General features: G+C 37.6%; 3 protein-coding genes across 3 annotated transcripts in view; all 3 read right to left on the reverse strand.

The window, feature by feature from the left end:
• The window catches only part of LOC123700890 (atrial natriuretic peptide receptor 1), a 245144-nt gene that overhangs the window by 189909 nt on the left and 28974 nt on the right, over positions 1-26261 (reverse strand). The window lies entirely within an intron of this gene.
• On the reverse strand, positions 2723-4513 carry LOC123701033. Its single transcript, XM_045648444.1, has one exon. It carries the CDS (start codon positions 4511-4513, stop codon positions 2723-2725), a length of 1791 nt encoding a protein of 596 aa, XP_045504400.1.
• On the reverse strand, positions 4708-7852 carry LOC123701034. Its single transcript, XM_045648446.1, has 2 exons — positions 6425-7852; positions 4708-6369 (listed from the first exon to the last, which is right to left on the reverse strand). The coding sequence occupies exons 1-2, from the start codon at positions 7850-7852 to the stop codon at positions 4708-4710; spliced, it is 3090 nt and encodes a 1029-aa protein (XP_045504402.1).

The raw sequence follows: 26261 nt of genomic DNA on the forward strand, positions 1-26261 counted from the left end.
TAATGCACATAGATATGATCCGATCAATCATAATTTATTTTAATAAATTAAAATTACATAAATGATAAAAGGTTTTAACAGGAAAATATTTAAGATTAAAAAACAGAAATTTTCGCTAAAATTAAATCAATTGTAAAATAAGAAAGAAAGATATTATTAAGTCAATATTATTAAAAGAATACGCTTTCTTATAAAATACATTACGTCTTTGGCCTTTATAGTAACCTTGAAAACATTAATCCATCGTCGAAACAATAATTTCTGAAACATTGTTATTGGAAGCTCTCTTTAATCTAGTGGGCTAATAAATAAACTCAGGTAATTTTAAAGATTTAAGTGGTCAAGGCGAAATTATATGATTGAATACTGCTGCTGCTTATACTGTATTATAATTAACCATCCGCCCGCAGCTTCGCTCGCTTTGTCTAAACCTAAATTATATTATATACTAAAACCTTCCTCGACAACCACTCTCTCATTAAAAAAACGCATCAAAATCCGTTACGTAGTTTTAAAGATTTAAGCATACATAGGAACATTGGGACAGAAAATGCGACTTTGTTGTATACTATGTAGTGATAGTTCGAATTTCACTTCAGCTTTTAATTTGGACGACAGGGCAATGCTTGACACGATCTTTGGCCAGTTGGAGCGGACGGATCTTTTTAAATATTAAAATTTAAGATTATAATAAAATAATATTCGAAAGATTAAAATAGATTTCGTAAAGGTAAACGCAAGCAAAACTGGGTGAAAAGTTATATTAAAGTGACTCAGCGATAAAATTCCTAATTGAAGGTGAGGGTACGAGATTGCGTGAACTTGCAGAAAAATAAATTGACAATTCCGTATTTGCTTTATCCGCATCATTAATGTTTAATGTGATAAAAGCAAATATTATCTCTTCGAGCCGATTTCACAGCTTCTGTTTAGTTTATCCATAAGTTAAAATGATAATTAATGGACGAAGATTTTTTTTAAAGTTTATATTAGTAGCCTAATATAAACTTTTAAAAAGGTGCCTTAGAAAAGTAAGTAGTAAAGGTACCTTACCTCAGGTACCTTATCAGCAAGAACAACCGGTCCATGGTTTCTTTAGTACAGTGAAAGCCGTTTATGAAATATGGGGCTAATGAATTTCACATAATATTATGTTTAATTCTTAGATTTCTTTACAGTCAAGAGCCTTCCGCGCCCTGCCAAACCAATACTTTTTCACTTTTGTATGAAATTTAGAATTTTGGTTTTACATGTGTGTTGTAAATACAAACTTATATAGTTAATACCACAGATAATATAAATATAATACTATAAAGGTACCACAGATGATAAAATACTACAACTAGTACCTACAAGTACTTCGTCTACGAAATACAACTCAATTTAATTTTTACTTTTACGTAAATCATCAAACAAGTTAGGAAAGTTATGCGACGTGTCTTGGCAATAATAATTTCAGGAATATCTTAAATTGTTTAATATAATATGTTCTACATTCTATATTTTAAAACATAAACATCGATTAACACTGGACTATTCTTATCCTTATCTATAAGCAGCCCCATCTATTAATAGATTATAACCTCGAAAGTTGATAAAAATAGTATAATTATAATTAGTTTGATACTCACATCCTATGTTAACAATATCACACTATTAGATGTTGGATAATGTGACATGGAAATGTGTCATGCGAAATTATGGATTACAATTTCAATTCCTCATTTGTAAAAGTTGTTTATTTTCATTGGATTTAAAAAAGAAAGACCACCCCGTTTTCTGTTATTACTATTATCCATTTTATATATTTTATACATAAAATTTCCTCTTGAATGACTCAATCTATTAAAAGCCCCCGCGGCATCAAATCCGTTGCGTAGTTTTATAAATACATAGGTACATAGCGATAGATAAACAGCGGAAATCTGCTCTAGACAATACATAGGTCATCACTACAGTGTCGATACGCTCATTATCTTGGTGTGGAATTTCCGTTCCTTTTGACTGGAAGTCGATATGAAAGATATATTTGTTTAGTTGAGTCTAATCATTGAGATAATATTATCTAACTAAGTTTTCAAAATTATTATCTAGTTAGGTACTTACCGATGAAAAGTTATGCCTTTGCACTTTTCCGTATTATTTGTATTATTTGTGCAATATCGTAACACACACGAAGGCATATTTGATGCGTTTCACTTTAAAACAAATAAAAAATGAGCGTGCAGTTAAGCCATATGGCTTATGGTGAGCGGAACATAAGTGATGTAGGCGGTGTCAATGATTAATAGACTTTCTGTTTACAACAAAAGGCATGCAACTTATCAATTTTATCAGCATTTTATAACAAGAAATTACACATTAGATCCCATCTTTTGCATAAACGAGTAAAATTGTAAATATTGTGAAGATGGAATAGCGAAATTGTATCATAAATATTTTTTTTTTTTTTTTTTTTTTTTTTAGAAAGGCACCCGCCATCACAGGGTGTTCGCGCCACCTCTGGAATATTGTCCAGAGACATTATTTTTTTTTTTTTTTTTTTTTTTTTTTTTTTTTTTTTTACAAAACACAATTTTCAGCCACATAATGAATTAAAAATAGAATTATTACTAAATTAAAAATATTACAAATACAAAGTCAAAAATATTAAAATACTGGGTAAATAAAATAAATGCTACAAAAGTTGAAACTATCCTAATACTAATATCACAGAATCACATCACACGCCATTGTTTCGTTTATTGACTACTTCTACAATATATTTACAATATTTAAAGAAAGTATCCCTACACTTGTCCCCCAGGGCGGAAGGCAGATTCTCACCCGTCATCGCCATGCCCAATTTTTGCTCAATAGCATATCTATTGCTTGCAAAAATTGGGCACTCGAGTAACAGGTGAGGAACCGTCTCCTCTACTCCGGGCTGACATAGACACGACGGATTCTCCTTCAGCTTGAATCTGTTCAAGTAGAAGGCGAATCCGCCGTGACCAGTCAGTACTTGTGTGGTGTGGTGTGTGATGTCTATTTTTCCGACTACTTTGTATGCAGCAGCAGCGCTTGGGAAAAAGAGCTTCGTGACTCCGGCCGTTCCTCCTACTTCGTATCTCCTATCCCATTCGCCAATCGTATCCTGTCTCAAGATACGCTTGACGAATGAAACAGGACACAGATCGTAATCCGGTTTCCTCCTCAACCCCAAAGCGGCCCCCCTGGCTAACTCGTCTGCCCGTTCGTTCCCCTTCAGCCCTGCGTGCGCCTTGATCCAAAACAGGGAGACCTCCCGCCTCTGCAATGCAGCTTTTCGGAGGGCCGCCCGTGTTTGCACAGCCAGGGGATGAGGGGAACTCAGGGTGACCGCCTGGAGTGCCGATCTGGAGTCGCTGAGGACACCGACCTTTGCCGCTCCACTCTTGCAGGCTATATCTACTGCTCTTTTGAGCGCAAGGAGCTCAGCCTGATAGACGGTACAATACGGGGACAACGCAAGCTTGATGGCCTTTGTCTCGATCGCACCTTCCCATACAGAAAGGGCGGCTCCGACTCGACCCTCAATCTTGCTGCCGTCCGTATAGATCCTATGGACGTGGCTGTCAACCACGTCGGCATAGGTGCCCTCATCTACCAAGACGAACCCCAGCTCTGCCTGCTCTGCCGGATGTGGGTCCTCAATCGCGGGTGCCATTCGTTCCACCTCCCTGTCCCTCATCACCGCCGGGTGCGACACGCCCTTCTTGATCTCATAAAGCCTCGAAGCTTCGAGTATTCTGAGATCAAGAGGGAGTATCCCAGCCAACAGCAACGCAGAGTTCAGAGAGACAGTCCGATATGCTCTGCAGATCTTCAAGGCAAAACCTCGTTGCACGGTGTTGAGCCTCTTTCGGACCCCCATCCTTTCCGCTGTGGGTGCCCACGCTGCTGATGCATACAAGATAGTCGGTTCTATAACGGCGATATATATGGTCTTAACTACTTGGGGGTTAAGCCCCCAACTTACTCTGGCTGCTCTCGCTAACAGTTTGTAGCGGGCGATTGCCTTCTTGCAAACGCTCCCGACATGGTCGTTGAATGTCAGGCCGCCGTCAATAATAAGGCCCAGTATCTTAACATTATCGTAATATTGGATGTCCACACTCCCCATTGTAAGTCGTGGCTTGTCATATTTTAGTTTTCGTGTCGAGAGCAGGGCACATGTCTTGTGTGGCGCGAATTTCAGCTTATTTCTGACACCCCATTCGTCAATTTTTGCTAATATGCGGTTTGCCTTGACCTCTACTTCTAAACCCGTATCTCCATCAAACACTAACACTATGTCGTCGGCAAACGCCTGACAGAACACTTCCATCTCCTCTAACATCCACAGCAGGGGATCCAACAAGAGGTCCCACAGGAGCGGTCCACCTATGGACCCCTGTACGCACCCCTTGTTGGTCTCTCTACTTACTTCCACACCTGCATACCTTACATTCACTCCCCTTTCACTCAGGTAGCTGCTAATCACCCGCCTCATGTTCACCGGACACCCAACTTCGGCCAACCGCACCTTTATGGCTGGCCACCAGGCGCTGTCGAAAGCTCCCTCTATGTCTAGCGAAACCACAACAGAAACCTTCTTCTCCTCCCTCTTATTTCTGATATGGTTCACCAGTCTATAGAGGGCGTCCTCGGTGCTCCTCTGTGGCATGAAACCATACTGGTGGGGGCTTATTTTGGGCAGCAAGTAGAACCTGAGTCGGGCGACCAACATCTTTTCGAAGATTTTGCCGAGAACAGGTAAGACCGTAAGAGACCGATCGGTCGATAGGCTTTCGGTACCCGGTATGATTCCCTGCCCGGCTTTCTCAGGACCACCACAGTCGCCCACTTCCACTGTTTGGGGAAGTAGGCGACAATGAGGCACCTGTTCAACAGCGCAAGGAACCACTCCGGGTTACAATCTACAGCGTGCTGGCAGATGTCGGCCGTGAGGCCATCCGCCCCGGGGGCCTTCTTGGGATTGAAGGACCTAACGGCTCCCTTCAACTCCTCCATGATGAAAGGAGGATCGTCCGGACCCATCGGCGGTTCGGTGTCCAAGGACTCCGCCCGCAGGCGCGTCAGACGATGTTCCTCACTTTCACCACTCTCCAAGTCCACGGGGTAGAAAGTCTCCGCCAACAGTTCTGCAGAGCTTCGGGCGTCGAGGGTTTCACCACCCTTCGTAAGGGGCAGATCCTCCTCTCTCCTAGTGGCTCTGTTCAGCACCCTGTAGATGCCCTCCCAGACCCCCTCTCTATCCTGTTTACGGCAAAACTCCTTCCAGCTCTCACATTGCGCATCTTTCACAGCCTTTTCATACTTCTCCTTTTGTTCAAGATACAATCCAACAACGCGGTTTCTGCGAACAGGTGCTGCGTTTCGGATCCTGCGTCTCCTCATGGCAACTTCCTTTTTCATCTGCGCGAGCTCATCATTCCACCAAGACAAATTGAATTTTTGTGTGTGTTTTTTGGTCGGCATAGTGTCTCTGCATGTCTGTGTGATTGCTTGTGTGTAACTGTCTATTGCCTCGTCTATTTGTTGTGTGCTGTGTATTGTGTCTATGTCTTGTGCAGTCAATTGTCTGTCCGACATCAGCTGAGTCAGTTTCTCATGAAACTGAGTCCAGTTTGCCTTGCGTGTGTTAAATATGCGTGTGGTTCGTACAATGTTCGTGCCTGTGGATTTCTGTTGTCTGATGCCGAATGATATGCCGTTGTGGTCCGAGCTCGTGAGACCCTCCTCTACTCTCCAGTCACCCACTCGGTTCAGCAGATCGTCGGAGCATGCTGTCACATCCACGTAGCTGGAGTATCTTTTCCCCCCTCTGATGGTATCGAATGTCGGGATGTCCCCGGTGTTGAGTATGTGCATACCCATTGCTTCCAGTACAGCAGACACATCCCTACCTCGCTGGTCTTCCTTGTCACCACCCCACCACGGGCTCTTTGCATTCGCATCACCTCCCAGGACCATCCTATTGGAACCTAACTTTCTTCCTATCCGCATAAGATTCTCCAGGTAGGGCCCTACTGGCTTATCGGGCTCGAAGTAGAAGGACACTACAATCATCTCCCATGCTTTGGTTCTGAGGGTGGCTACAACAATGTTGTTGTTGCTAAGGCGTGCGTGTAGCTCGACGTCCAGTGAGTCGTCGAGTACTACAATACACGCCTTAACTACACCGCCCCCTTCCCCATCGCTCTGGAAGACCCTCACTCCATTGTATGTCCTCACACTCCGTGCCCCACCTACGTAGGGCTCTTGAAGTAACGCTACGCAGGCCTTACGCTTGGTGGCCTCGAGCAATAGCTCCTTAGTGGCGATTTGGCTCCGCTGGAGGTTGGCCTGCAATATTCGGTACTGGAAGTACTCACCTTGGATAACCTCAGCAATACGCTACCGCCGACCTGGCTAGAGCGTCCCACCTCTTTCGTTCCACACACTCGCGGTCAAAGGCACTGTGCTTCACGCTACCTTTCTTGGCCTTCGTGCAATTAATGCACTGAGGCGCTTCTCCCCGCAGCCACTTGTCGCATTCAGTCCTCATATGAGGACCGGCGCAGTGGCTGCATCGTACCTGCTCTTCACTACACACGCGCTTTGTGTGCCCATATCCCAGGCAGCGGGAGCACTGCACCAGTGGACTGTGGTCCATCACTTTCACTCTTCCCAACCCTATGTGGGCGTATCTCTCATTCATCCATCTCCTCCATACCTGTGGGCTCGCTCTGACCACCACGTGGTTCTGGAGGGGGTTCCTCGCTCCCATCACATACGCGACTTCAACCTTTCGCTCTTCCCCTTTCAAGCCCTCAAGGATGTCTGCATTCTGGTTCCTTAGCGCAGTGATGAAGTCGCCAGTGTCACACTTCATCACATCCCTGAAGACCAGAAGAGGGCTCTTGTTTTTCACTTCTTCCACAACTAATCCCTCATTCTTTCCCAATCTCTCTTTCACCTTATCTCTTTCTTCTTCGCTCACACAGCCGACGACTACTTTTCTATTTTTCACCTTTCTTACTCTTTCCACTTTTACCCATCCATCTTTTGCGTCCACAGTCTTCCTAATCTTCTCCAATACATCTTCTCCCGTTTCCTGTTCGTCCCTGGAGGACACCATAACCGAATGCAAAGCCCTTGTTTCGGGGAATCTCTCAGCGACTCCTCTCGAAGCAACGGCCGCGTAACTTGTCGCTTTGGCAACAGTCATGTTGCTCTCCAACAACGAGCTAAGCCTTTCCATTCTCACCTCACTCCCTTTCATACTTCCACTCATCTCTTCCATCCTTTTTGTCATTTCTTTCATACTCTCTTTCATGCTTTCATGCATTTTGTTATTTTCTTTCATGTGTCTCATCAGTGCTTGGTCAGTAATCGTCGGAGCGTCGGACGGATGGGGGGGATGTAAAGGGTCCCTCCCCTGCCCTCCGCCGCTCCCAGCCCTGGCACTGGTGAGCTCTATATCTAGTTCTTTAATTATCTGGTAGAGTCTGTCTAGCGCTGCGATGACTCCCTCTTTTCTTTCCGCTTTGAGATTTCGGGAGTCCCTTATGTGGCTTTTCGCTTTTAATAGACAGGCTTTACCCTCAGTCAAAAAGATGGATGCCGTTGGAGGTGGGCTTCCCTCCTTGTCTTCGGCTTGTCTCTTACTTACGACTACTTTCTTTTTAAGAACTGGAGGCTCCCGGATGGGGGGCGAAACAATGGTGTTCAGAGCCTCCAGTTTGTCAATGCTTTTCCGCACTGCGGATGCCTCAGCTTTTGTTGGAGCCCTGCTCACGTCAATTGTCAAGGTGTCACTCGTACGTTTTTGAGGTGTGTGGAACATCGCTATTAAATCTAAACAGTTGCTCCAATAGGGAGACAGCTGTATAAAATAATAATATAATAAGTAATTACTTGTCAAAACAACCTAATCTAGACAGTTGCCCCAATAGGGATACAGCTGTATAAAATAATAATATAATAATTACTTGTCAAAACAACCTAATCTAGACAGTTGCCCCAATAGGGATACAGCTGTATAAAATAATAATATAATAATTACTTGTCAAAACAACCTAATCTAGACAGTTGCCCCAATAGGGATACAGCTGTATAAAATAACTAGCTGGTGCGTTGTGCGCGGGCTGCAAGCAGCCCGCGAGCTCCTTTTGCCCCAGGGTTGAAGCAATAGGGCAGTCATTTGAAAATGCATCTAAATTCCCCGTCAATTTATTATTATCTGCTAACAGCGATTCCACAGTCAGTCGGTAATGCTTATAAATTCCCCATTCAAGTATTTTCCACTCCAGGAGGCTGGCCACCTTCGAGGGAGCGTAGTGCGCGGGCTGCAAGCAGCCCGCGAGCCCCTTTTGCCCCTTGGTTGAAGCAATAAGGCAGTCATTTGAAAATGCATTCGAAAAATGCATTTCCTGTCCATTTGTTACATCTGCTAACAGCGATTCTACAGTCAGTCGGTAATGCTTATAAATTCCCCATTCAAGTATTTTCCACTCCGGGAGGCTGTCCACCTTCGAGGGAGCGTAGTGCGCGGGCTGCAAGCAGCCCGCGAAGCATCCCAGGGCAGAAATCTTCAGTCATTTGAAAATGCATTAAAATTCCCCGTCAATTTGCTATTATCTGCAAACAGCGATTCCACAGTCAATCGGAAGTGCTTATAAATTTCAAATTCAAATATTTTCTATTCCGGGGGGCGGTTCACCTTCGAGGGTGCGTGGTGCGCGAGCTGCAAGCAGCTCGCGGCTCATCCCAGGGCAGAAATCTACAGTCATTTGAAAATGCATTCGAATTTCCTTTTCATTTGTAACATCTGCTAACAGCGATTCTACAGTCAGTCGAAACTGCTTATAAATTACGTATTCAAATATTGGTAAAATTTTTGAAACGTCTTATCAATAGCGGGCAGTGACTTTTCATAATAAACTGTTCAAGAGTTAACCTAACACGCTCGTCGCTTCGCTCCTCGCTACCTATTTGAATATTTAGGCCGGCCGCTGCCGCAACTCGCTCGCTTCGCTCGCTTGGCTCGTGCGGTAGGTAGTTCAAAAGTTAACCTAACACGCTCGTCGCTTCGCTCCTCGCTACCTATTTGAATATTTAGGACGGCCGCTGCCGTGACTCGCTCGCTTCGCTCGCATGGCTCGTGTGGTAGTTCAAAAGTTAACCTTACACGCTCGTCGCTTCGCTCCTCGCTACCTAAACTGCTTAAAAATTACTTGAATTTATATTTTTTTTTGGCTTTTATGGCATTCAAATGCTTTATAAATATAAATTACTTAAATTACTTATTCAAATATTGGTAAAATTTTTGAAACGTCTTATCGATAGCGAGCAGTGACTTTTCATAATAAACTGTTCAAGAGTTAACCTAACACGCTCGTCGCTTCGCTCCTCGCTACCTATTTGAATATTTAGGCCGGCCGCTGCCGCAACTCGCTCGCTTCGCTCGCTTGGCTCGTGCGGTAGGTAGTTCAAAAGTTAACCTAACACGCTCGTCGCTTCGCTCCTCGCTACCTATTTGAATATTAGGCCGGCCGCTGACGCGAATCGCACGCTTCGCTCGCTTGGCTCGTGCGGTAAGTAGTTCAAAAGTTAACCTAACACGCTCGTCGCTTCGCTCCTCGCTACCTATTTGAATATTTACGCCGGTCGCTGACGTGACTCGCTCGCTTCGCTCGCTTGGCTCGTGTGGTAGTTCAAAAGTTAACCTTACACGCTCGTCGCTTCGCTCCTCGCCATTTATTTGAATATTTACGCCAGCCGCTGCCGTGATTCGCTCGCTACGCTCGCTTGGCTCGTGCGGTAGTTCAAAAGTTAATAAATATTTTCTACTCCGGGAGGATGTCGACCTTCGAGGTTGCGCGGTGCGCGGGCAGCAAGCAGCCCGCGGGGCCGTCTTTTGCCGTTGCTATTCAATTACCCTTCCTACTATGGAAATTTCCATACAAAATTTTCGAAAAAAAAAATTTCGCTTTTTAGCAAAAATTTTTATGTGCCTGGAAGCGGACCAAGTTTTTGAACATTTTTTACTTCGGCAACCCCGACCTAAGTGCCACCGGTTCAGAGAGCCGTTGCATTTTGTGATGTATGGAAAATGGAAACCGGGGGTCGGAGAGAAATTCTGAGTATGCAGTTTTGTAAATATGGCCGATTAAAGCACAGAAGTCAATTTTCAGACCGATCGTAAAGTAACCGGCGCCACCATCTTGCCTCGAAAAATCGGCCATTTTTGAAAAAAAAATTACGTCCAATTTGAAATTTCTCAATTGCCCTGGTAGCACCCCATCTTCCTGATCATTTTTTGGTTCTACACCCCCCACCTATCTTGCGCCGTTTTGGAGAGCCGTCGAATTTCACGTTGTATGAAACTCGGAAACCAGCGATGGAAACTCGATTATGAGTATGCCACCTCAATTTGCGGCTCGATTAAAGCCCCTATGCCAAGTTTCAGCGCGATCACACCAGCGATGGCCGTTTTAGAATTTGTATGGCGGCGACCATTTTTTCCGCCATTTTGAATTTTTTTTGCACTCTGTGGTAATTTCTCGAGGTCTACTCCAAGTTTAGTTCGAGCACCCCAGATGTAGCTACTACCGTTTGCGCGGGCCGTTGACCGTCTTTGAGAGATGAGGGAAAGTTTAAGATTTCGGATTTTTCTGGATATCCTGGGAGCTGGGCGAGTACGAATGCATCATTGGTGTTTTTCTCCATTGCACCACCTCGTCTAAATTTACGTTTTTATGTTTACGCCAAAAATGGAAAAATTCCAAAATCGAGCGTACCACTGTGGCTCCCTGGTAGCGTCCCAGGGTGGTGATCATTTTTAGTTCCGGGACCCCCAACCCAACTCACACCGTTTCCGCAGGCCGTTGGAGTTTACGTTGTATGAAAGTTGGAAACTGGGGCCCGGAGCCACTCGAACGGGGCACCGATCGATTCGCCGGCTCGAATAGAGCACGTGTGCCAAATTTGAGACGTAAGGATTCATAAACGGCGATTTTGGCAAAGTACGGCGGCCATCTTGTTTTCGCGAAAATCCCCATTTTTCCACCACCTCTGGTAATCGCCACCAGTTCCGAGCATTTTTTGTTCAGACACCCCCCCTCCAGGTGGCACCGTTTTTGCGCACCTCCAGGGGTCCACTTGGTATTCGAAGATGATCAAGATCGCTATATTTTTCCTCTGGTCGATCGGAGCACCTCTACACGATCACGTCGAAATCCCCCCAACTTTCCACGTAGTTTCCGAGAAAACCGATGTCAGTCAGTGAGTCAGTGAGTGGTAGTGTAGCTTTATATATATATGATAATAATATAATAATTACTTGTCAAAACAACCTAATCTAGACAGTTGCCCCAATAGGGAGACAGCTGTATAAAATAATAATAATAATAGTTATTTGTCAACAGTATAAATACTAACCTAGCCTAACAGTTGCCCCAATAGGGGAAACCCTGTCCTAACCTATTAAAAGATATTGTGTAGTACAATGTATATATAATATATATAGTCAGTGTGTTCTAGACAATAAAAGATTGTAATATATACACAATCTATATAGATAGATAGCACAATATATATACTTATTTATTACCTGTATAGATAGCACAATATATACATAAAGTAATATAAATAGTCTGTGTGGTGATAAATAACGGATGTTCCTATGCTCCCAGAATAAGGCGATGAAGCTATTAGTAAAAACTAACTGGCCTAGCAACTAAACAAAATATTGTCATTTAACAGTGGCTCCGATTGGGGCTACTGGTCTTGCAATTTTTCTTCTGATCCCTGGCGCGGCGTTGCGGCAGCGTCTAAGTACTTCTCGTCCGATCCAACGGGCGAGGTGTCAGACCTGATTTGCGTAAAAATCAGTTTACAATATTATTATTTTGTAATCCTTTGATTACACTGGTCAGTGTTGTTTATCGCCTTCGAATTCAATTGAAGCGGCAGTCGGGTGAGACAGCAATTATGACAGCTGTCCTTGTTCCGCAGAAGTGAGTATGGGCCGCGGAGAACTACTCGACTTGTAAAGTTTCACGCCACTTTATTCACAGTTATCACTGATATAAAGGTTATATTTGCGTACATGAACTTTTGAACAATTTAAAAATAATTAAGTACACGACCGCTTGCGAGCACTGCGTGAACGGAACTCCCGTATCATAAATATTAAAGGCATAGAGTGCATTTTCGAAGGAGTTATGTATTGAAAAGATATTTATTGTAAACAGAAAGAGCTTTACAGGAAATAGGCTTACAGGGAGCTCAAAGGCCGTCAATGTCAGAAGTTTGTAAGGAATGGCTCTCAAACGTGTGGCTTATAGGTACCAGGTATTACGAACTATGCATTATATTATGTGGAGATGGTATTCATATAACGTATTAACCCTTAGCAGGTATCGTGGGTCAAATTTGACCCAGAAGCGAACATTTTCGGTTATAATTCTTTAAATATTTATGCAACGACTGTGCGCTTCTAAGTATTCTCAGTGCGTCGCTAGCTGCGGCGGGGGGTGGATGTGCAGAACTGTGACTATCTTAGGAGCGGAGGTAAGTAGCTTTCTGGGTCACGTTCGACCCACGACACCAAATAAGTAACTTTTTTCACTGAGTGTAATTACTTACTTTTTTGGTTTTATTGTTTATTTGTACTACATTGGTGGGCTTTTTGAACGACAGACAAATCGAGGAGTTGATGAACGACTAAAGTGATGATTTGGAATTGAAAAATGAAAGAATACCAAATGTAAACCAACTTTGTGACGACGAAATCATCAGCGATCGAGACAATCCCTAATCTGTTAGTTGCTTAGAAGACAGTGTATTTGGAGTAAGTTCTGACGACGATGAAAACGAAGAGGAGATACGAGAATAATAGAAAATATACGAGGAACGAAAATACGAGAGATGAGAGTGAAGAAGATGAGGATGATAGTTGATGGTAGAAGTCATTTTGGTTTTGGCTGTCATTTTTTTTATTTTATGCTGATTTTAGAAGTAATTTGTTTTTTTGTTATAATAAAGATATGAGAAGTGCCATAAATATATTTTAGTTAAAGTTTTTCTAACATTTCTATTTTTTTTTTATGTTTTAAGTTCACATTAACCAAAAGTGCCAAAAAATAAGGTTATTTACAAATGTGTGTAAAACATGATATTTTTTTTATATTCTAAAATTAAATACGGTTATTTTGTAAAAAAAATATTTTTTTTATTTCTTATCTAACCATATTTTATACAAATAATAAAAAATCTACGTTCTACAACAGATTGTTTGGTATGGGTAGAATTTGACCCACGATACCGGTAGTGTTGCCAAAAAAGGCGATACCAGCTAAGGGTTAAATCAGCTATTTTATTTTAAAATAATGTTATATCTTGCTCGATAATCATTTTTTTCTATTCTATAAAATTTCATTTCATCATTATAATAATTAATAATATTATCACCATTCAATCCTATAAAACACTACATTTTACAACACACAAATGTTTGAAAAGCGGGAAAGGTTCCTGTTACCTGGCCTCGGTCAGCTAATCATATCTTAAGTTCGTGGGTAATGTGTTAAAGCAGTATTAATTACAATGTGGAAAAATGACAGACCTATATACTACTAGATTTCCGCCCGCGGCTTCGCCCGCGCAGTCAAAGAAAAACCCGCATAGTTTCCGTTCCTGTGGGATTTCCGGGATTGCGTCATTTTCCCGGGATAAAAAGTAGCCCATGTCTTTTCTCGGCTATCAAAATATCTCTATACTAAATTTCATGAAAATTGGTTCAGTAGTTTAGGCGTTATTGAGTAACAGACAGACAGACAGAGTTACTTTCGCATTTATAATATTATAGTATGGATATAGGTCGTCTAGCGTCATCACTGCCCCACACTGGATTTAGTACTGCTTCAAGACGTCATAATAACTCCCTGAAGCATACTTATCGACCTATATTGTAGGTAAAAGATATCTGTATTTATACAACCGATAAACGTCATGGAATCGTCGCGAGATTATCAATAATATTTATTGCACAATTGACAATATGAGTGATTAGCCTTTTGTGTGATTGTACTAATAATATATAAGGTGGAAATAACTTCGATTGATTTCTCTTTATTTTTGAAGTGAAAACTTCTTTAGCGGCGTTGGGTATAAAATCTTAAACTCGCGTCAGGACACGTGGCCTGATCGAAAAAGCGTAAGACGGATTTTTTTAGCCTTTATATTCCATGCGTAAGACGGATACCATTCCAAAATATCAAACATGCTGAACGTTAATAATCAAGTTTTCACTTCTGCCGGCACTCCCGGAGTGCAACCCGTCTTTTTTTATACTAGAGACTAAACGGGCTTGTGGAGCGCCTGGTCGTAAGCGAGTCATACGCGCATATTCATCTACAGAGGCTTCTGCAGATGCCAACCAACTTTTTGAGGTGAATGGAGCAGAAATCTAATCATTTTAATTCCTAATTTTAAATATAAAAATTGTCCTAATTGTTATTGTGTTGTAGTAGTTGTTATTGTGCAACTACTAATGCATAAAAGTTATTTTCCATATACGAACATACAGTCTTTTTCACTTTTGATTTGTGACAAAAAAGGGTTACATTAAAAAACAATAAAAATTGAAAAAATAAAACGGTGACAATAACAAATGATAGCCATGGTAAATCTCCCATTATTCCCTCTTTTGATTTAAATTATTTCCTTACCGCCATCAAAGTGTAGTTAGTTATTACTTGATTTACGACTGAATTTAAAGAGACATCAGGAAATTCGAGTGAAATTTTGTATTATACTTTAAATTAAAAGGAGTGTAAGTATAAATGGTCGTTTATGTTGAAACAATAGTAATAAAAACATGGAAATCACATCTGAATAATTCACAAAAACAATACATAAATTGTGATTTAAATTTTAATAAATCTTGATTATTTTAAGTTATATTACAAATTATTCATATTAAAGCTGTTTTTTCCGGCATGGGTAAACTTTCTTTGTAAAAGTTTTTTACAAATTTCTAAATTATTACCTGGCAGAAACAAATTGAATAAAAATTACTGAAATCCATTCAACTTTTTTTGTAACGGTTCATTTACATCAAACGAACATAGAGCTAGAGCAAGAACATTATTTCGTGAACTTTTCATATTCAGTTTTGTTCAGTATTAGAACATTGCATAGAATCTTTTCGAACGCACTAAGTACTACGAAAGACTGCTTTACGCCTGTTTACACTAAAATAATTGGACATAGTGGGGTGAGAATGACCATACGCTCGTTTGATGTAAATGCACCGTAATATCGTTGCTAACACGACTTTAAAAAAATATATTTTCAAACAAATCGACCTTACACTAAAATACAATACGGAAACTATTAAATCTGCAATTTCATTATGCAAGAATAATTCCGTTAACAAATGCCCGTTTGAACGTACTTGCCATTTGCCACATTAATTACCATGCCATATTAAATGATATTCTATAGTAGAGCCATTTTAATAGGCAACATTTGACAGTTCAACAAAATTCAACAACGTAACCTAGTAACGACGACATAGAATAACATGATATTTCGTTTTGTTAGAACTGCACATTTGCTTAACTTTTTTCAATTATGATTACATATTTCTAATAATAATGACCGATACAAGTAATTTTAGAATTTAATTTTACTGATAAACCATTCTAAACATAATAAACAATTTCTGATTCAAAGAACTGACGTCGCTACAATTTTGTGTCAATAAACCTTTTTTCTTTTTAAATACCAGAGACGTTACTCTAAAAATCGAAATCTGACACCTAGAATCGAATGCATTGATTACTTGGGAATAAAAATTATCATAAATTATTGACATGTGTTTCAAGTTCGATTGACAAATGTTTCAAGTCCGTATCGATTAATTCATTTTAATCGATGTTTTTAAGCAGGTTACCACCCTATGAAGATAAAATTGATAGACGTCAAATGTTGCCTATTAAATTGGCTCGACTATAACTATGTTTCAACTTGCCAGTTGCCACATTAATTACCATGCCATATTAAATGATATTCTGCATTTTTTTAACTATGTTTGAATATTTTAATTTACATATTATAACAAAATATTTTTTGGTTAGTATTTTGATTGAATTTATTTAAGATTATACATAAAGAAAGTATGAGTTTCTTTCCATATCTACAGAGTAATGGATTGAAGGAAGCGGGTACGGTTAACCGTAATAATAATATGTTGCTGATATGAACAGTATTTATCGAAAATGTATGTGAAACCCAATATTTCTAGCCTTCCTTTCCTTAGCAGTTGTTATTATGTTGTTCTGTCCGAAATCATAGATCTATATGGTATCTAAAGTATTTTGTTTGAAAACATTTTTTACACAAAATATTGCATGTGTGTGTAATCGTTGCATTAATTTTAAAGTTCATGCGTTAATAAATACCCAATTTAATATCAAATTCATTTTTATTAAATACAAATAAACTAATTTTCATAATATTGACTACAATAACAAATCGAAAAAAATACACTGGCGCGAGTTACTCGATGAAATAAACGTTACTCTACAAATATAAATTTTATACCGACTGTAAACATAAAAGTGAAACAAAAGATTCATCGACAGAAACAATCTACGCGTGTTTGTAATTAATAATGTTTTACAGTTTTACAAATGGCTGACGTTACGTCATGACATTGAAAGGAATGTTAGTTATACACGTAAAAATGTTACTGTTTGCAAACATAAGATGCTAATGTTTCTCTGTTATACTAGCAATACCCATTTGGTTGAAATTTAGAATGCAAATAGTTTTAGTGGTCTTTTTTTTTTTTAATGCAACTCCTGAAGAGATTTTTTTTATTTCGTTGCACGTGTTATTTCAAGAACTAATAACACAGAATAATGTGGTACTGCTTAGTAAAAACACTACTAGTTCTAAATGATAAATTCCTTCTGTGTTCGATAGTCCATTTATAGAGACAGGTAGAGCAGCAAAAAAAACGTATTAAAAGCGGGAATATTCCTTTTTAAAACAGACCAAGTAGCAGGACAGCTTAGAATATTCCAAATGTATATATATATCAACCTTAGTACACTTGTATTTAAGTATTAGATAACTTTTATATCTTGTTCATTAATCACACGTACACTGAGATTTGAACGATATAAAAATTCATATATAATTTTATATTTTTAGTATACTATATCTGCACCTACTCGTACCTAGGTACTACTTACCACATTTTCCGGTCACATTTTATGCGGAAATTTTTAAGTCACTGTCTCTTACAATTTTATTTTCTTTCTTTAGAAGCCTTTAACTATTATCATTGAAACAAGCATTTTATTATTAATAATTAACGTTTTATTAAGTTCTACAATTTTCATTTTTAAAAACAAGAACCTAATCTTTAAGATGTATGCACTATTATTCAAAACAGATATTATGTTACGCTATAATAGTTTTAGTAGTTCTTAGTTACGTAAGATGAGTTCAAAAATAGCATAATGGTTTCATAAATAAGGCGCATTTAAATCGAGTCATTAAAAGAAGTTATATCATTGCATTAGAGCTTAGGGAATAGGGTTATAATTTAACTTGTATCACTAGTTACCTTTTAAATTATTATAATACTAGCGGTCCGCCCCGGCTTCGCCCGTGGTACATGCTTACGTTTTCTCTACATAAGAACCATCCTCGTACTTCAAGGAATATAATAAAAAAAGAATTAACGAAATTGGTTCAGCCGTTCTCAAGTTATGCGCTTACCAACACATTTTGGGATTCATTTTTGTATTATAGATTATATTGAAAAGTATTTAATATTTTATACGAACTCTTTACAGCCTGATCAAAGCGTTATTCATTGAGTCTAATCCTTCTAGTCTTCTATTAATAATTGATGTCATACAACTTAGAGTCTCTATTGGCTACGGCCAATATACATATAGCTATAAAACATAAAAATTATTTATCACTTCGATCTAGTAGTTTCGATAAACTCTTTCAAAAAAGAAACAAAATTAAAAGTTTAGCAATTCAATATGAGAAGACAATTGAATAAAACTGAAGAAAAATTGAAGCAATGCTTTTACCAATTGGAAGCGAATATCGAAAATCCATTTTACCCAAATTATTTGGAATATGAACAATATCTATTATTACTTTTCAACAACCTTCATTGTACAATTAGAAATGCTCGTATAACAGAATATTGTTTTCAGTTGATAGCCAAAACATCAAATGATCCAAAATTATACATTATCACAACATTATCGATGATTTCCCGCGCTTATTGGCATGTATTTGAAAATAGAATGATAGGATACCTCCTTCAATTAGATTCGACGTGTTGTGGACGTGTTCGACGGCTTTTAATAGAGTTTTATAAGAACTTTATTAAAGAAAAATCATTAAGATAATCATCAATTAATAAAAATTTCCATCATTAAGATAACTCATTAATAAATTAAACAAGCAAATGAAAATGTCCATTTTTTTTGTTTTATGCATCAATATAACGAAAATTTAATTTTATAAATATTAAAACATAATTTATTTTCTAATTAATAAACTTCATACTGCAAAGCTCTCGTTAATGATATTACAATCTCATCTAGTTTACATAAATCAAAAACAAGAGTAAACTATTCATAGAGAATGTAGTTAATTATACAGGGTTACTTGTAAAACACCAGCAACCTCGCAGGACAAGATAGCTAACATCATAAGTAACAACATTTGTTCTACGACTTTTGGCATAACGCAATAAATTATTTTTAAATGATTTTTTAAACTTTTATTGTACTCTCCAAACATTTGTAAGTCTATGTTCTATTCATTATCGGATGGACGACGCGTCGCCCCCTTCCCCCTCTCGTTCGCTTTTTGTTTACAGAATTTTTGGGAGGCGTAGAGTTTATAATATTCAAACGGAAAATTAAATGAATATTTATTTTTGTATGAAAATAAAATATAACAAATTATCAAACAATATGTATTTTATTATATTTTGCTTTATCAAAGTACAAGTGACAATGAACTCTTTTTTAAATTCTTTGTAAATGACCTAACCGAGAAGACATCTGTTAATTTACATATTATATACATAATCCATACTAATATTATAAATGCGAAAGTAACTCTGTCTGTCTGTCTGTTACTCAATCACGCCTAAACTAGGTACTGAACCAATTTGCATGAAATTTGGTATGGAGATATTTTGATACCCGAGAAAGGACATAGGCTACCTTTTATTGCGAAATATGTACCACGGGCGAAGCCGGGGCGGACCTCTTGTATTATATATTATTATTAATTGTAAAATACCTGTACAGTGTACACTCTAAAATAAGTTTTTATGTATGTTATGTGTTGTATAGTTTAAAGTACTAGGAATGATATGAAATACCGTTAAATTAGTAACTAAAGATATTTTTCAAACCTAAAATGATATCAAAATGAAAAGTATATTTCTAAAAATGTAAAAATACTCCATTATCGCAATCTTGGTATAAAAACGCCATATCACTTTAAAAACAGAAGCGTGATTGTAATCATATGATAAACTAGCTTCCGCCCGCGACTCCGTCCGCGCGGATGTCGGTCTTCGCGTGGATGGTTTATTTCTCCATTTTGAGTAACTCTGACAATGACATCTTATAAATATCTATCTGACCCAAATACGGCTAGGCCTATAATAATACGCAACGTGTGTTCGCGGTTCTACAGAACAACGTCTATGGATAACTGAAAAATTAAGATTAATTTTTTTCTACGTATTTTTCCAGGATAAAAAGTATCCTATTTTACGCCCAGGATAATAAGGTATAATTATACCAAGTTTCATCGAAATCGAACCGGTAGTTTTCACGTGATGTCTTCACATACAGACAGACAGACAGACAGACAAAAATTTTTTTAATCACATATTTGGGTTTGGTATCGATCCAGTAACACCCCCTGCTATTTATTTTTTCAATATTTTCAATGTACAGAATTGACCCTTCTACAGATTTATTATATGTATAGATAATCAAAGACTCCGAAATGTCTAGTGTTTTATCAATAAAGATTGTGAAGCAGTAACTTTCCTACTGCAAAAACGTATAAGTTTATCTCGAGATAATCTTTCAACAAAATAGCATCTCATTCACATTTATATTTTCGTGACTAAGGCCTTTGCAATACAAAATAACATCTATAGATGTAAATATTCGCTTCTAAGAGTAGCCTATAGTTTTCTGCTTCCACTTGTTTTATAGAAAGCTCGTTGACCTGCCCCCCTAGCCAAGTGGCTTTCTGTTAGCGTAGCGTTCAATAGAATAGACAACGAATGTATGGGATTGACGTAGGCGGTAGATAAACGTATCTACAGCTTACGTCAATCTCATACATTCGTAGTCTATTCTATTGAACGCTACGCTAACAGAAAGCCACTTGGCTAGGGGGGCAGGGCTTAAAATTTAATAATAACTTGGTTAAGACATAGTTTTTTAATGACAAATCTCTTAAAAATATGTTCAATGCTTTTGAGTTAAATTGTGATCTATAAACAAAAAAATCTATTATGACTTTAGATCGTGTAAAGGAATCTTCACTACATAGTATAAAACAAAGTCGCTTTCTCAGTCCCCATGTCCCTATGTCCCTTTGTATGCTTAAATCTTTAAAACTACGCAACGGATTTGGATGCGGTTATTTTTAATAGATAGAGTGATTCAAGAGGAAGGTTTAATATTAAATTTATTAGGTTTTAGATAATGCGGGCGAAGCCGCGGGCTGTAAGCTAGTCTTCAATAAAATATAAAACATTAGATTTCTTATATTTTAGTTTAGTAGAGTTTGTATTTACATAATTATTTTTACTTTACAAAATAAAGAAAATGTGTATGATAACTATATTAATCGACAGTGCAATGCCCATATAATATATATAATAAATATAATTACAATCTAATCTTTGTAGTCAGGCAAGGATTTAACATCAATATAATGTCCGGCATTTAGGGCAAAAATTGTATCATCCATACTAAAATTATAAATGCGAAAGTAACTCTGTCTGTCTGTTACTCAATCACGCCTTAACTACTGAACCAATTTGCATGAAATTTGGTATGGAGATATTTTGATACACGAGAAAGGACACTACTACTACACTACTCTTTACCCCGGGAAATGGGATAGGTTTTATCCCGGAAATCCCACGGGAAAGAAACTATGTGGGTTTTTATTTGACTGCGCGGGCGAAGCTGCGGGTGAAGAGCTAGTTTAATATAAATCTACAATTTAGACCAATGCATTTTTTAGAAAGAAAAATTATTTGTTGAAGTGGTAACTTCTATAGTCGAAATTTTGGTAGTGGAAAATATGACTGACTAGCTGCGCTTCGAGGATTCACCCGCGTGGCTCCGCTCCTGTTGGTCTAAGCGTGAGGCCTTCCTTGATAAATGGGCTATCTAACACCGAAATAATTTTTCAAATCGGACCAGTTGTTCCTGAGATTTGCGCGTTCAGGCAAACAAACAAACTCTACAGCTTTATATTATTAGTATAAATAATATTTTGTTATGTGTGGTACGTACTTGTACCATTTACTTATTGCATTTATTGCAACCCTCGCCTTGTCTTCTCGACTTAACTGTGGCAATCCTTTAAAATATGTAGATACTACTCAACAAAGTTTATGCTAAATTATGCTATACATTTTCAAAATCATTTCAGCAGTTCTGGAATCCGGAAATAACAAACTACAAATTCCCTTACTTACAAATGTTAATCACAATATTCGGGTTAATAATATTCTTCGATATTTTATCATCTTGTTTTGAACATAATACGAATTACAAACAGGGAATCTCGCCTTACGACTAAGCGATAAAGCTCTGTCTAAGAGGTCAAACAATGTTCAATCATAGATATTTTCCTTCTATGTCTTCACATTATGTTAACAGCTTTTGTTTCTCGAAGTATATTTTCTCACGGATTGATATCCGTGAAGGTTTAGTCAACAATTCAGTCAATCTAGCTGGAATTCGTAATCTTACTTCATTCTAGTCTAGTAGTTCGTAGGTAGGTACGGTTTGTAGAAAACTTAACAAATTATATTCTTATATCTTCCTCAAGAACCAGTCTCTCTATTAAAAAAAACCTCATCAAAATCCGTAGCGTAGTTTTAAAGATTTAAGCATACATAGAGACTGTCAGTCAGCGAAAAATTACTTTGTTTTATACTTTGTAGTGAAATGAAGCTGCGAGGATCATATTAGATGCATAGATATTTTTTCCTTCTACGCAAAAAAGCTAATCAGATCTGTATGAAATTTGGTGAAGAAGCAGTTTATAAATTGTATTAGCACACAGGTTAATCTTTTCTCCGATATGGTAAGGAGAGAAGCCTCACAGTCCAGTATACTATAGGTTATTATTTAAGCAGACACATTAAAAAAAAACATTCAAACCTCTATACATAACCTAGTATATCAGTATCATTCATTTATTTTACTATACATAATCTATAAAACATATTTAGTAGTATAATCAATAACACAAGAAGATCCATAACCTAGTATATCAGTATCATTCATTTATATTACTTTAAATAACCTTTTTTTTTTTTTTATAGTGGGGAAATCTTCCAAAGATACCCATGACGGCCCCCGGGGAAGGAGCCGTGGGTTATGTCGGATTCTTTCCGACTAAAACCCCACTGTGTTCCGTCGAGCCGCTTTAATGAGGGGGCCGCGGGTATTTGTTAGAATTCCGCAACCTACTTTGAATAACCTAGTATAACGTTATTAGTATGTTCTATTACACAACTTTGATCCAAATTAACGCCCACAAATCAAAATCCATTATCAGGAGAGCCAATTCTTCACACATAAGATCTATGCTTTCAACACAGATGTTTACACGTTACTAACAAAGCTGAATTTCAAACAAATCAATTCACTGTAAGTTCAATGTCAGTTAAAAATGTCCAGTCTATTTATAATCTTTCGTTTTGAGGTTATGTTTTTGTAGAATATGAGGTGTTTATCTATTTATGGAATTTGAATGTGGGTCATATTTTTGTTTATGAATGGGAATCGACAAAGAAGCGGTTAGTTTAAAGAAAGTTCTGTGTACGATAATAGTGTGTGTGTGTAGATGTTTATTGTTTTTTAATATAAAAATTGATAATTATCGAAACCTGAAATATAAATTAATCTCAATTTTTATATGGAGAAAGCCGGAGAAATGGTTATATTGGATCCCAATTACCTATATTATAATAAAAAAGGGACTAGAATCTCGCTTAACTCGCACTATTCAGTGGCTTAACATGCACAATACAATATTAATTCTACTTCTATTGTTGACACCAAAGCATTTCATATCCTTTTTTTAAACCATTGTATACTTTTTCTTACAAGTAAATATAATATAACCAGTGCAGTAGCCAGTATGCAATAATGCAACTAAATTGACTGCAAAGCAATAAAATAACATTTCTCTTTGAAAACCGCGCCACAAAACTCGACTTCTGAAAATATTAGAAAAGCTTACCAAACGTATTGAAGTAAATAAGTATTATTCCAGAGGAAATTCTTTGAAGATAATTAGTCTTTGCGCATAAAAATGTAGCGTTGAATCTGTTTAAAATGAAGGAAAACATTAAAATAAATAGAAAATTGTGAAAAAAGTTTATAAAATATAGACATTTAATGCTTTCCTATAAAAATTTAAACAAGAATAATTATTAATATGCAATTTTTATAAACAACTAGCATACCGGGCGAACTCCGTTTCGCCACCAGAGACACCTTTTCTTTGCTATAAACCTCATGCAGCCCGAAGCCTTTCCAACGAATGCAAAACCGTGGAAATCGGTTCGTGCATTCTGGAGTTATAGCGTCAGGAAGGCAAACCCGACTTATTTTTATATAGTAGATTATTATAAACATAAAACCCGACTGCTAATATTAATGTAGCCCAATGTAGCATAAGTGGCATATTTCTGATGATTACAACGACGCGTCATAAATCAAAATTCGTCCAGCAGTTTGGGCTGTAGAGCGTGCCAAAGAAATATACATACATACATGCACTCGGAAATAAGAACCCTCTTTCTTTCACAATCGGATAACAATGCGTCATTTTCCTTTTCCATCATCTGAGCCTCAAAACTACATATTTCTATGGAACCTCTTCATGCTTCACATATCATCATACTACTAAATATTTTATTTTTCGTTTTACAAAGGAAAGTTTTTCCCCTCTTCTCAAGCCACGGGTTGATTATAATAAAAAAAAAACATATGTGACCTTATACTTCAAATTATCTGCTGCTAAACCAAATTTCTCCAATAATATCCTTTTACGTATGTAATATTAAAGTATTGAAATGGCGTAATCGAATCAATTGTGTTTGGAGAGCTGAGATAGATGCCTGCCATAGGATCCAATCAGATTAAGGACTGATCCGGCCTCTATAACGCTTGTTACCAAACATACATACAGGACTGACATATAGGAAGTTAATTGATTTTAAAATGGCGTATGTGTTGTTTACGCTAAGCTTAAGGTGCTTTTTCCACCAGAGATTTGCGAGAAAGACTAAAGTACCAATAGTATCGCTTCAAACGCTAAACGCTTCAAACTAAATGAAGCGATATATAATTAGCTAATTAGTGGATTTACAAACACATTCCTCATCCTCGCACATTATTGATGGAAAAGCACCTTAATGGACGCTCTTCACAATGGGCAGCGTTGGGCGAGAAGAGGTAATCACGAGATAATAATAATTTAGGTGCTCTAGTGTAGAGCACCTAAATTATTCATAATCTCCATAATGTCGGCAAACATGGACGAAAAACACTAAGTAAAACGCTTGGTGATAAATAAAAAAAATTGTCTATCGTGGTACACTGCACTCTACATTCTCGTAGTTACATAGTACATACTTTGAAAAATTTATACCTTCCTACTAGCACAGTCGGGTAAAAATACGGCCCACAAGTGACATAAAGAACGTAAAAGGTAAACATTTATGGGGTAACGCTATAAACATTCAGTAAACCGGATTAACTTCTTATTTGTGGGGTAGATTCGCCGTAATATGAGAGGATATGGCCTATTACTTATTATTTAGGACTAAGGTAATGCTTTGACAAAAACGTATAAACTTTGTACCCTAATAAAATTATCCAAAACACAGCAATTAATTGAAGAGACAGAAAAAAATATACAAAACATACCGAATAAAAATGGAATGAGTTTTTGAAATAGGAAATAAAAATAAAACCAATCCCAAAAACACTCCGGAGTTACAGTCGATGCCTGCGTGAAATCTATTACGATTCGATTGGCTATTATTTACGACTGCATTTTTGAAGTGAAACTTCTTTATCGGGGTTGGACAAAAATTTTTGCGTTACGCGCCAACTTTTTCTTATCCCTAAGTTTCACTTCTTACGTGTGTACTCTAGTACACGCACACATTTTTTTTATTCCGCTAATTTATATAATAATTTATATTGTTGCTAATAAAGTTTAAATTTAGAGTAATGTGACTGTGAATTGGTGTAGTTTATTTATTTTTTTTATTTATTTATTTATTTATATTTTAGGAGAATCTACAGCTGTATTCTTAAAAAGTAGTCACATAATATAATAATCACAATAAGCCATTTACAGATTCTCACGACTAGAAAAACACTAATATGTAACAGATTCAAATGTAAGCGATTACGCACACGAATCAAATGCTTTCGAAATTACTAATACTATTGTAACACTAAATTAAATTACATATTAACTCGACCACCAAACTGACGAAAGAACTCATTTGCTAACTGACGCTTAATTGAGTAAGGACTGCTGCAGAATAAGTCAAAATCGAACTGTTTTGATAGCTTGTTAAAGTTATTGCTTACGCGCAGAATAAACGAGTTTTGACGATAGTTAGTGCTGACTGCGGAAGTAAAGATAGGAGTATATTTACGAGATACAATTGAGGGTGTGTATAGTGAAATTTTGGCTAGTAGATCTGGGCAGTCTATTTTGTTGGATGTAATACCTAAAAGTAATAAGATATCAGCAATCTCCCGGCGATTTGTAAGAGGTAGAAAATGAAATTTGCTGCAGACCTCGAAATAATCTTCAGATTTGTACGGGACATGTAATCGGTAACATAGGAATTTCAAAAACTTCGTCTGTATTCGTTCTATTCTAGTTAT

The sequence above is a fragment of the Colias croceus genome, chromosome 20 (assembly GCF_905220415.1).
Source record: "Colias croceus chromosome 20, ilColCroc2.1".
NCBI classification, from domain to species: domain Eukaryota; kingdom Metazoa; phylum Arthropoda; class Insecta; order Lepidoptera; family Pieridae; genus Colias; species Colias croceus.

Excerpts from the sequence above, each read along its gene's own strand:
- LOC123701033 (XM_045648444.1), bottom strand. The coding sequence starts at position 4,513 with ATGAGGCGGGTGATTAGCAGCTACCTGAGTGAAAGGGGAGTGAATGTA.
- LOC123701034 (XM_045648446.1), bottom strand. The coding sequence starts at position 7,852 with ATGTTCCACACACCTCAAAAACGTACGAGTGACACCTTGACAATTGAC. Across the intron at positions 6,370-6,424 it reads ACGCTCTAGCCAGGTCGGCG|GCCAACCTCCAGCGGAGCCA; the intron begins GTAGCGTATTGC and ends CGAATATTGCAG.